The sequence below is a fragment of the Neopelma chrysocephalum genome, unplaced genomic scaffold, assembly GCF_003984885.1.
Source record: "Neopelma chrysocephalum unplaced genomic scaffold, ASM398488v2 Primary Assembly neopelma1_100, whole genome shotgun sequence".
Classification (NCBI taxonomy): domain Eukaryota; kingdom Metazoa; phylum Chordata; class Aves; order Passeriformes; family Pipridae; genus Neopelma; species Neopelma chrysocephalum.
In genome coordinates, this window is record NW_020897763.1 from 2752869 (window position 1) to 2764676 (window position 11808).

Genomic DNA, 11808 nt, shown 5'->3' on the forward strand with positions numbered 1-11808 from the left:
TGACACCCCTGGGGGGATTGGAGGGTAACTGCTCATGGACAGGTAAAAAACCTGCCCCTGGGAAGGCTCACAAAGGGTTTGCAAAAGGTCTTACAGAGGGTTCTCGAGGGGTTCACCAAACAAAGGGTGCTGGGTGTGGCTCCACGAGCACTCCAGACAGGAGTGACAGAGGGCATTAATTGGAGGATTCCCTTCAGTCTTCCCTTTTGCTTTGCAAAAATTCGATGAGATTTTTGCCCAAGAAGCCCTTTTTCCAGCTGAGGACGGGGAGATGTGCAGAGTGGGGGATTTTTTAGAGCCCAGCAGGAGAGCCCAGCTCTGAACCCGCCCCGAGCCCTCGCCCGGCCTTGAACGAACCCAAACTCTCCCCACCACCAACAGAGGAAGGAAATCCCGGTAATCCCAGTTATCCCAGAGCAACCCAGCTTGGCCATCCCCACCCTGGGGGAGCAGCAGTGGCCTCACCTGGGTATTTGCCCCCTCTGCTCCTCTTGATGAAGCAGACGATGAGCAGGATGAGCACGAGCAGGGCGATGGCACACATGAGCCCGATGAACCAGCCCTGCGTGGCGATGTCCACCTGGTTCTTGGTGTAGGCTGGGGAGGGCAGGAGGAGACAAAAAAAAAAGCAGCTGTGAGGGAGCAGAGCAGGAGCACAGGGGGAAGAGCTGAAGAGCAGGACGGGTCGCTGGTTTGGGGGTTCCCTTTGGGTGCCTCTGTGTGTTTTAGACGATCTGAGGCTGTAGCAGAACATCTGGGGAGGGTTTGGGGTGGGTTTTTTGCTTCCATTTCGTGGTGGTTGGTCAGCTCAGCATCCCACCAGGAGCTGCAAACAGCAAAAGGGGCACAGAGCAAAGTGAGAGCTGGCACAGAGCAGGGGGAAAGGGGCAGAAAGTCACGGCAGAAGCAGCTGGTAACAGGTTGGAGCTTTGGTTTGCCGGGTGTGGAAGCTGCCCTGGGAAGGGAGAAGGTCTGAGCCAAAGAAGATCCAGCCCTGGTGTCTGGCCCAGGAGGGTGCTGAGCCCTGAGGGATAAACTGGAGTCCTGGAGGGGATGGACAGAGGCTCTGCTGCCCTTGGGGGGCCACAGAGGGTCCCCAGGGCTCGGAGGGGACTCGTGGGAGCCCACCAAGACCTGGCTGATGCACCAGAGGGGATGCAAGCAGTGGCAACAGCTTTGAGGAACCACATCTGGGTCCCAGGGAGGTGAGAGGTGGTTTGATGGCACAGGAAAGTGTTTCCTCCTGGGGCAAAACCTTCCTTTCCCTGCTTCCAGCACCCTCCTGACTATTAGTGGAATTATGATGAGGCTCATGACTATTCATGGGATTAATCCCTAACAAGGAGGTGTCCTGGGCCCCAAAGAGCTCCTGACTGCTGTGTCCTCCCTGACGTTCCCTGGCTCCTGGTTTGCAGCTTTCCTGCACGGTCAGACAGACAAATCTGTGTCCTATAAATAGCTCCACGCTGCCATTTTCTGGCTCTCATTGACACGCACTTGGTGTTCAGCAAGACAGAGCAGAGGAGAAAATAACCTTCAGCGCAGCAGGGGGGGCTAAATTTAAACCAGGAGAACACTGAGGTGTTCCTGGGGGGGAGAGCTGGGCTGCTGGGGATCCAGTTGGGAACTGAGAGGGGCAGGGAGCAGCCTTTTGTCATGACAATCTGACAAGAGGCAAAGAAAGCACGGAACAGCCCTCCCTGAATGTGTTCTGAGTGAAAGGCTGAATGAAACCTGGAAAAAGGGGTGGAGTTGGTAAACTTTGAGGCATTTCAGGGCTTAAACTGTGCCTATTCCATCAGAACTGAGCCCAGGAGAGGAAGTTCTTTCCTCAGGATGAAATCTAAGCCACAGAGGAAATTACAGACAAATCATGATGAGGAAATTCAGGTAAAAGAGGAGAATGGCAAGAAGGAAAACTGCAAAGAAATGATGTCAAACCCTGAACTTTGTGTGTTTGGGAGCAGCACCGACCTCCTGGGCTCACCCAGGAGCTGCCTGATGGTGCCTTGGCTGCTTTTCCCCCCTAATGCTGCCAAATTCCACATTTACCTGAGCCTCACAGTCCTCGAAGACGTGCTTTTAACAGGAGACAATGAGATTATAACCCAGTGGGGCTGAGAACTGGATTCAATTAGCTGAGTGCTCGGGGAGGAAAGGGGAAGGAAGCTTGGAGATGGACAAAGATTGCATTAGCAGTGATGGGATGGGGCTTTTACAGCCAGAAACAAGGGGGTCTTCAAAGTATCAAATGCCTGAGAGGTGGGTTGGAGGGTTGGAGCTGAGTTTTACAGGCAGGGAAGGGAGGCTTTTGAGCCCCAGGGGATCTTGCAGCAGGAACCTGTCACCAAAGTAAGGGTGTCATTGCCATCCTTCCCAAAAAAGCAACACATGATGACGACCAAATTACAGGCACAGCAATTTGTGTTGGGAGTAAACGAGTGACTGTCATTGCAGGGTTGGGAGAGGGGAGCTGGAGGAGAGGGGAGCTGGAGGACGTGGCTGTCAGAGGGAGGCTGGGATTTGCTCTAATGGAAGGCCAATGTCAAGGGGAAGGAGGGGAAAGCAGCTGTGTGATCCCACAGGTCCTGATTGGAAATGCCACTGCAGAGCCTTTTTTAAAAATAAACTTCATTATGAGCTGGTGGCAGCAAAGACGTCACCCCAGAGTCAGGAGCAAAGCTGTGCCCCCCCAGCAGTGAAGGGTTTGTCTGGAATTGCACAAGGAGACCGCTGGGAATGTGAAGTCCCCCCATCTCCAGCCTTGTGTGATCCTCTTCCCAGAGTCACTGAGGTTGGAAAATCCCTCCAGGATCATCGAGTCCAACCTGAGCCCCATCCCCACCTTGTCTCCCAGCACAGAGCACTGAGGGACACATCCAGTCCTTCCTTGGACACCTCCAGGGATGGGGACTCCAAACCTCCCTGGGCAGCCCCTTCCAAGGCCTGACCACCCTTTCCATGGAGAAATTCCTCCTGATGTCCAACCTGACCCTCCCCTGGCACAGCCTGAGGCCGTTCCCTCTCCTCCTGTCCCTTGTTCCCTGGGAGCAGAGCCTGACCCCCCCAACTCCCCCCTCCTGTCAGGGGGTTGCAGAGCCAGAAGGTCCCCCCTGAGCCTCCTTTGCTCCAGGCTGAGCCCCCCCAGCTCCCTCAGTTCTCCTGGTTCTCCAGACCCTTCCCCAGCTCCCTCAGCTGCTCCTCATGGGACCCTCCAGCCCCTTCTCCAACTCTTTTCCCTTCTCTGGACACAGTGTTTGTCCAGGCCGAGGCACTTATTTATTCCAAATATAGAAAACCTCCTTATATTGAGCTTTTTCTGCTATTTCAAAGTGTCCTTTGCTCCTGGGAGGGGCTCTGAGCTGCCACTTAATCAGAGGCAAAGCCAGAGGGCCGTGTCCTGCAGCCACAGTGCAGGTGGGATAATTCTTCCTCCTCTGCCCTCAAACTCAAGAACCATTTAAAACAGCTCTTTGCAAAATACAGAAAAAACCACCCTATCCCCCCTAAAAAATAAAATAAAATATGAACAGTGCTTTTTTTTGTCCAAAGCATTCCTGATGGCATATGATTGTCAGCGGGGGCCGAGCACTTGTGTCAGCAGATCCAGCCAGCAGAGAAGTGGATGTGCATTTATTCATGCACACCCCACAGTGCCAGGGCTCGGGTCACCACCAGCCTCTATCACCAGGGACAGAGGTGGCCCCATCCTTTAGTCTCCAGGAAAATATCAGTAGGAACCTCCCAATTATGGAAAACGTATGCAGAGTCTCCCAGCGTGAATCAGCCAAGGATATTGCCTTTTAAACCCCCTTTTTTAAATGATTCCCAGCCCCTTGCTGGCCCCTCACTCCCCCCACAGATCCCAAAGAGGGTGAGAAGCAGGGGAGAACAGAAAAGAGGCGGGTCCAGGTTGGGAATAGTTGTCCAGAGGGATAAATCTCATGGTGGGGTGGGGGGTGTCGGTGTGATTTCAGAGTTAAGGGAGGGTCTGGAATGAGAAACAAAACTGGGAACGTTACACAGCAGCTGGGGAGAGTCTGAGCTGAAAAATCAGCTCTAAGATCTGGGGGCAGAATGTTCCAGGGGCTGCTGTGCCGTGGGTTTGATCCCATCCCGAGCCAACGGAGCAGCCTGGGGAGGCACATCAGGGCTGGGAACGGGGCAGAGCCAAGGGCAGCACTCCCAGGGTGTTCCTGGGCAGCATCTGACATGCAAAACACACCTGGATGTGGCACCTGGGGCCAAGGGTTAGTGGTGGCCTTGGCAGTGCTGGGTTAATGGTCAGACTCCATGAGCTCAAAGGTCTTTTCCAGCCTGAACAATTCCACGGAACACCAGCAGCTGCCATCTGTCCCTGTGTCATCTGAGCACCTCAGGGGGTTACTCAGTGCAGTCAAGGCTTGCCAAATTTTCAGACACTGAGTAGGATGTGCCTGGGGGGGCGTGGGGAGCTGCTCCCCCTCCCCGTGGCTCTGCCTTGCTGGAAATCCCATTTTCCCTCTGCCCTTCCCAGCAGATCCCGGCGAGTGCTGGAGTTTCCCATCACTTGGCTGGATTGGAGCAAAATCCTTTCAGCTCCTTGAAAATCACCTCCTCTACCCACTACACCTGTCAGGGGTGGCTGCTCCAGCGTTTCCCTGCTCCGTGGTTTTCCAGCTGAGCGTTTGGAGCCGTGCCCTGACAGGCAGATCCCTACAGAAACACCCCCCGGGAATATAACAGGAATTATGGCTGTTTGGATTCCCTGGAAGGCTGTTTGGATTCCCTGGAAGCCCCTGAATGTGAAGTGATGTTTTTACAAATGTATAAAGCGCCTGTGGGAGTCAACAGGGCTCGACAGGAATCCCAGAGCCAGGGGAGCTGGAAAACCCACTGGGGTGCTGAGCCTGGAAAATCGCTCGTGCCAACGAACCCGGCGCCAGACGAGAGATGCCACCCCCGCAAACATCACATTCCCACTCCCAGTCCTGCATCCCATCACGGATCCGTCCCCTCCAGCCCCTCTGGCACATCCTGGGGCCGGACACGTGCAAACCCCACGGCCGAGGGAGCGCAGACACCCCCCAAGCAGAGCCACGGGGACACCACGAGCGGGTTCTCCACCCTCCTGCAACCCCCTTTCCTTCACGGGCACCCCCCAAAGCCCTTCCTGGGGCTACAACCAGCCGGTTGCCTCCTGAACGGAGTTTGGGGGTGAGGAGGGGGTTGGATGAGGGTTTTTTTCCATGCAGTCCAACCACCTCCCGCCACGGGAACGCCGTGCTGGCTGTCACATGCTGTCTCACCTGAGCTGGTGGTAAAGGTTATGTACGAGTGCTCGCTGGGGCTAGACCATATGGGGAACACCCACAGCTTGTACATCATCCCCGGCGTCAGATCCGCCAGCTGCACAGAGGAAGGGGTCTGAGCCTTAACAGGGATAGATCTCTCTGTCTTGTTACCTGAGAAACAGAAACCGCACATCAAAGGCAGCCGCGGGAGGCTCCGCGATCCCCCGTGCCGACCCTGCAGGGCGAGGCTTTGTGCCCGCGACAACGAGCTGCGAACGGCTCGGGGCCGGCTCGCCGGGGGGAATCAGGGATGCGGGAATACGGGAATGCGGGAATGCGGGGTGGGTCGTGCCGCGTCCCCCTCGTGGGGGAAAAAAAAATACCGGGAGCTACTGAGATCTCTCTCCCTGCTTTTAAGACCTGGTTCTTTTTATCTGCCCAGCCCCGGGTTTGGGTATTTGGGGGTTTAGCACAGAAAAAAAAAAACAAGCTGAAATTTGCCTGGTGGTGCTCAGCTGGATGAAGGTGCTGCAGGGCTTGGTAAAGGAGCTGGTCCTTGTGCTGTTGGGGGTGATACCTGTGCATCAGGCGTTCTGGGGGGTTAAGGATGAGCTGGATAATGCATTAAACTGTGGAAGTGCCCACCCCAGCTGGCACGTTGGTGCTTTTGAGGGAAGAGTTCAGCCCTCTGACTCAAGAAGGGCTGCTCGTGGGCTGGTTGCTCCCGGGTTCTTTCCAAGAACAACCTGTTCTTTGCATTGTGCTGGGAATCGTTTGCTGATGGGCTTAATTCTGAGCATTATCCACGGAATTCCAGCAAGCCTGCAGCGGGGCTTGCTGGGTCTGTGGCTCTGGAGGTGCTGCAGGGAAGGAGAAACGTGGCTTTGAGGATTTGGTCGCCTCAAATGCCACCATAAAGGGTGGAGGAGAGCCCCGACTGTCCAGGAAGGGCTGAAATCTCCAAGATTTCCTCCCTGGGCTGGATCCTGGTGAGGGCATCCCAAGGGATTGCTGCTGCTGGCCCGGGCTCAGCACGTGGGCACTGGAAGGGCAACGCCTGTGCTTTGTGCTCCCAGTGAGGGGGGAAAACAGGGCTGGCAGAGGGTGCTTTGGGAGCTGGGATGTGTGATTATTTAGGGTTTGGCAAGCTGGTGTTATCCTGAATTTTGGAAATCATGGCCCACTGGAGCCCCTGGGGGCTGCGGAGCCAGACCTGGCTCTGCACGGGGAGTTGTTGCAAAGAGAGTTCAAGGTCATCACTTCAGGCATGTTTTAAGTGGTTTCCTGGTCTAACTGGTGTGTTTTAAATGACTTTTTCAGCTGGTGGGAGGGCTGGGGTGGCTGGGAAGTGAAGTCAGAGATAAACAGAGAGCACTGCCCGTCTGGGAAACCCCAGAACAACCAGCAACACACCCCAACATCCTTCTAAACAAGAGCCAAGCCCAGAGAGACCGAGTTTCCAGACTAAGTACGAGCCTTACAAGGTTAAGAGACAACGATATCCGATATGACAGGAGGTCTGGGATCACAGAGGATTCTGCCAACTCCAGGTTCAAAAAGCCCGTGTTCAAAGGTGTTGAAAAGCACTCTCCAATTCACCCAGATTGCACAGTTAGAGATGGTTTTGAGGCTCTTTGTTGCAGCCCAGCTCACAGTTCAGAGAGGAACAGCCTCTCCCATCTACACCTCACACACAAGGAGGGGATTCAGGATTCGCTCTGGTCCACCCCAAACAGCCACAAAGAGCAGGACCTTCTCCTCTCCCATCCTACCCCTGGCCGTGGAGCATCCCTTAGTAATTAAGGTAACTAATTAAGTGGGAGCTGGCAGGATCTCTGATGGCACCACCACCCTGTAGAGTCCCCACGCGATCTGATGCTTACTGGTGATATACTTAACCACAAAGTCAGTTCCTGCAGAGTAATTGTGGCTCCAGGTGATGTTTGCCCAGTTACTATTAGCCATAGCTCTTATGTCCCATATGGACGATCCATTGGTGGCTGGTGGACAGGTTAGAACAGGAGTTGTTAGTATTTTGGATTACAAGGAGACCTCACCCAGCAGCTGGTGCTGGTAAAACCTCACAAAATAACTCCTGGGGTCAGTGCTTTGAGCTCAGCCTAAGCGTGCCTTGTCTTTTCAAGATTCTCAGTGTTTGTTCTTTTCAAAATTCTCAATGTTTGGTTTTTTTCAAGATTCTCAATGTTTGCTATTTTCAAAATTCTCGGTGTTTGTTTTTTTTAAGATTCTCAGTGTTTGTTCTTTTCAAAATTCTCAATTTTTGCTCTTTTCAAAATTCTCAATGTTTGTTCTTTTCAAAATTCTCAATTTTTGCTCTTTTCAAAATTCTCAATGTTTGTTTTTTTCAAAATTCTCAATGTTTGTTCTTTTCAAAATTTTCATTTTTGCTCTTTTCAAGATTCTCACTGTTTGCTTTTTTCAAGATTCTCAATGTTTGCTCTTTTAAAAATTCTCAATGTTTGCTCTTTTAAAAATTCTCAATGTTTGCTCTTTTCAAGATTCTCAACTCTTATTTTTGGGGGGGAGGAGGGGAATTCTGGCAGCAGAGGCTCTGAATTCTTATTTAAGCCAAGTCCAACTGCCCCCAGCTCATCCTTGGAGCCTGGAGGCTCCCGTGGCACATCCCTGAGCAGGGAGATGAGACTGAACGTGTGGCCGGGTGGAGGTGGGAGCCACGTGCATGGCTGCACACGGACTCACTGCCACAACCAGGAGCAAAGGCTGCCAGGGATTGTTGTCACCTGGCTGGGCCTGGGGACAGCCAGGGGGGCAATGCAGTCACTCGTTTGTGAGGCTGAAGTTAAGGATTTGTGAGGTTGAAGTTAAGGATTGTCGACGTTGCTTTGGAGAGCGGATGAACTCGGGCTCTGCTGGAGTGGAGCTGATCCCCCCTCCAGAGAGTGTTTAGAGGTGTTGGGTAAGTCACACCTTGTTGTTATTCAGGGTGTAGCTCACATTTTGATTTGGCAGAACACAGATCAATCACTGCAGGCCCTGGGTGAATTTTGGGGGCACCACAAGGATCTGGTGCTTTGGGGTGACCTAAAATCCCTCTGACACACCCTCTTACAATCCCTCTTCCACCCCACAGCAGGGCTCAGCCTCTTCCCTCGTGTCCCCAGGGGGGTTGGTTGGTTCCTCTTGCACTCCCATCCCCTCTCCTTGCTCTGTGCCTCACCGTTTAATTACTTATTTTCAATTAGCAATGTTTTCCCACCCAGCAGTGACACTGTTGTGGTGATGATCTTGCTCTGTTACTGTCAGGTGGAGGCAGGACCTCCCAGCATAAGGTTTTGGTGGTTTTTTTAACCACCCTGAGCTAATCTCATGCAAGAATATAAAGAAAGGGGTCTGAACTGAGTAATAGAATCATCCCAGAATGGTTTGGGTTTGAAGGGACCCTAAAGTTCATCTCATTCCACCCCCTTCCACACCTTCCACTAGAACAGGTTGTTCCAAACCCCGTCCAACATTTAGATTTTGTTTGCATTCCTGGCTTGACTCACTTTTTAAGTGAATATAACTATCCACAATTATTTATTAACTGCAGACCCCATCACAGCAATGCTTAAAAAGGAGGCTCAGGGAGATACATCTCTAAAAACCACACGTAGTTGGGAATATTCCTCCACCAAACCAGAGTCTGATCCCCCTGTTCCAGCTGATTGCACGGGAGGTTCATCCCGACCTGGCAAACCCCTGGCTCACCCCCCCTGTGCTGTAACTCCCCCTCTGCCCAGCTCCCCTGTGGGCTGTGGCAACCCCAGAGAGCAGGAGCACAAACCCAGAGACTCCTATAAGTGCTGACAGGTCTCTCAGCCGACGGCTGATGTGCTAAATCTGAAGTGACACCTTTCTCCAGCAGCACCAGAACCCCTTTAGAGCAGCCCTGAGATGCAGGAGAACACTCTGGAGAGCCCTTTGTAGGGTTTGCCACCTCCTTCCCAAACGCTGCTGCATCACCACACCCCAGGGAGGGCTGTGACACCCCCGAGAACAAGACCAGGAGGGTGGCACTGAAGGAACAGGAGCCACTTGTACCCCGGGATTCCCGAGCCTGTGGCACCTCCAGCTCCTCCCAAAGCCACTCCAGGAGCGTGGGATGCCTTAAATCCACCCTGTGCCCATCCTGGGCGGGCTCTGGGGAAGGTGCCAGCAGGGTTTGAGGGGTTAGAGTATGAGAAATTAAAATAGGGTTTTTTTTTATATAGGTGTGTCAGGAAGTTGTGAGACATCCAAGTTCCAAAAACTGCACTTGAGCATCAGGGTCTTTTTCGGCCGGATAAGGGAAATACAAAAGTTCTTAAAAATCAAAAATCTTTTGGGGCCATTTTGTACAAAAGGTTTTCTTTTCTCTATTTTGGCTAAGGACAAAGAAAGATCCATCATCTTTGCAGCTGATTGGAATAAAGGGAAAGCCCCTTTTCAGGGAAAAGAAACCTTTTTAGGCAAAACTGAATATATTAAACTGATCTGAAAAAACTATATTTTGGGGGGCTGGGAGGGGAATTTCGGTGGCAGAGGCTCACTCTGAATTGTTATTTAAGCCAAGCCCTTAATACATTAAAATGTATTAAGACCTAAACCCAAAGGGTCTTTTTTTCGCCCCGGAAACTCGGGAAAGACCCAAATAAATTCTCCCTCGTTTCTCCGCTCCCTGAGTTTGTGCTGCTCTTCCTAAATTTTTTTAAAAGAGAGGGGTATTTCCCACGAGAGGAAAAAAACAAAAGAGGAAAGCTCAGTACCCAACTCCTGCTTTGTGGTGGCAGCCGGAGCCCTCTCGGCGGCGGCCGTGGTGCTGCTGGTGGTTGTGGTGGTGGTGGCTGTGGTTGGAGCTGTGGTTGGAGCTGTTGTGGCGGCTGGAGTTGTGTCAGGAGTAGTTGGGGTGGTTGCTGTGGCTGTGGTGGTGTCGGTGGTGGTGGTTGGGGTGGCTGTAGGGCTGCTTTGCTCCTCTGGTGGAGGCGTCCCAGTGGCGGCTGGGAGAGGGAAACACTGGCTTGGGATGTCTCCTGGGGGTGGGAAGGGGCTGCCTCTGCCCTCCACCACACTGCCTGGGGCAGGCAGGCATAGGGAAGGGTGGGATGAGAGGGAGGCAGCAAATCCCACCGGGAACACGAGGCTGGAGTGTTTGTCCCCGTGCAGGGAGTGCTTGTCCCCCCGTGCACCCGCCCCGGGGCTGGGAGAGGCACTGGGGGTGAGGAGGGGGCAGCAGAGGGGGGAGATACCCCCAGAAACACCCTCCTGTGCCCCCAGGGTGACCCTCAGCCCAGGGCTGAACGACCTGCTCCTGCTCTGCCTCGGCTCTGCCCCAGGGTCCCTCCCCACCCCGGGCTAAAATCCCCTCGGCAGGACGGAGCTGGGGGGGTTTGGGGCTGCACAGACTGTCCCCAAACCCACCATTCATCCCCCTACACAGACCTGGGGGTGGTTTGGGGCTGCACAGACTGTCCCCAAAGCCACCATCCACCCCCCTGCACAGAGCTGGGGGGGTTTGGGGCTGCACAAACTGTCCCCAAACCCACCATCCATCCCCCTGCACAGAGCTGTGCTGGGAGCACCCTGAGCTCCCTGAAAAATGAAATGGGATTTAGCTCTTAAGAAAACCCACTAATCCCATTTGTCGTGGGCCAGGCAAGCTGCAATTACATTAATTCAGCTGCCCCTGGACTACACCTCCAGCATTTCTGAGCTGCCAGCTCAGCCTGCAGCCTCCCAGCTCCTTCCACCCTGGCTGGTCTCTGTGCTAATGCTGCTGGTGATGGAGCAGCTTCAGCATTAAGGTGGATTTTTAGCTCGTGGGCGAGTGATGGATGGTGCTTTGCCATCACTGCCCCTCAAAATTTACATTTAAATTAAGACCCAGGGGTTGCTACACCCCAAGGTGTCCAGGGGGAAAGTCTGAGCAATTTGTTTGCTAAATGGCTCCCGTGTCCACGTCTCACCTGGGCTGTGTTTGCACGGGAAGGGGGAAAATGTGGCCTTTCCACCCCCACCCCAGAGTGTGGGTGAGGGTCCCACTGAGGGGGAGGACACATTGCCTTGGGCCTGCAGTGGAAAATGCAGCTGAAATGCTGCTTCAAATACCAAAGGTAACTGAGAGGAGATTCGCCCTGGGATGCTCACATTAAATTATATTTATTTACTCTTCCTGTGGATCAAGGGATTACAAATCCCTCTTTCAGGCAAATGAAACCAGCCATGATAAAAATCACCCACGGACAAGAAGAGCTCTAGGAAAGCACTTGAAAAGGAGTCCCAGCACCAAGCCAGGGCTTTTCTTTCTCACCAAGTCCACCCCCAAGGAGACCCAACCCCTAAAACCTCAGCCCTGCCAGGGATCCAAAAGCAGAGAAGAGCAGGAGGTCGCTCAGTCCATCTCCCCACTGCCCCCAGCTGCAATAGAACCACAGTTACAGCACATCCCAACCCCCCAGAGCAGCCACAGTCCCCCCCAAACCCCCAGCCCAGCCCCAGGGGTGCACCAAGAGCAGCCACAGTGCCCCCAAAACCCCCC

At 53.5% G+C, this 11808-nt stretch overlaps 1 protein-coding gene across 31 annotated transcripts in view; it reads right to left on the reverse strand.

Annotated features, from left to right (window-relative positions):
* NFASC (neurofascin) overlaps positions 1-11808 on the reverse strand; it is an 84040-nt gene that overhangs the window by 5949 nt on the left and 66283 nt on the right. For 16 of the 31 annotated variants that reach the window (XM_027695403.1, XM_027695397.1, XM_027695409.1 and 13 more), the window contains 4 exons: positions 10040-10270; positions 7157-7273; positions 5289-5444; positions 466-597 (listed from right to left, as the gene is read on the reverse strand). In XM_027695403.1, the coding sequence (XP_027551204.1) occupies positions 466-597; positions 5289-5444; positions 7157-7273; positions 10040-10270 (636 nt within the window). Of the gene's footprint in view, positions 1-465; positions 598-5288; positions 5445-7156; positions 7274-10039; positions 10271-11808 lie in introns of those variants that run through there. The other 15 variants (XM_027695421.1, XM_027695417.1, XM_027695416.1 and 12 more) reach the window with 3 other exon arrangements.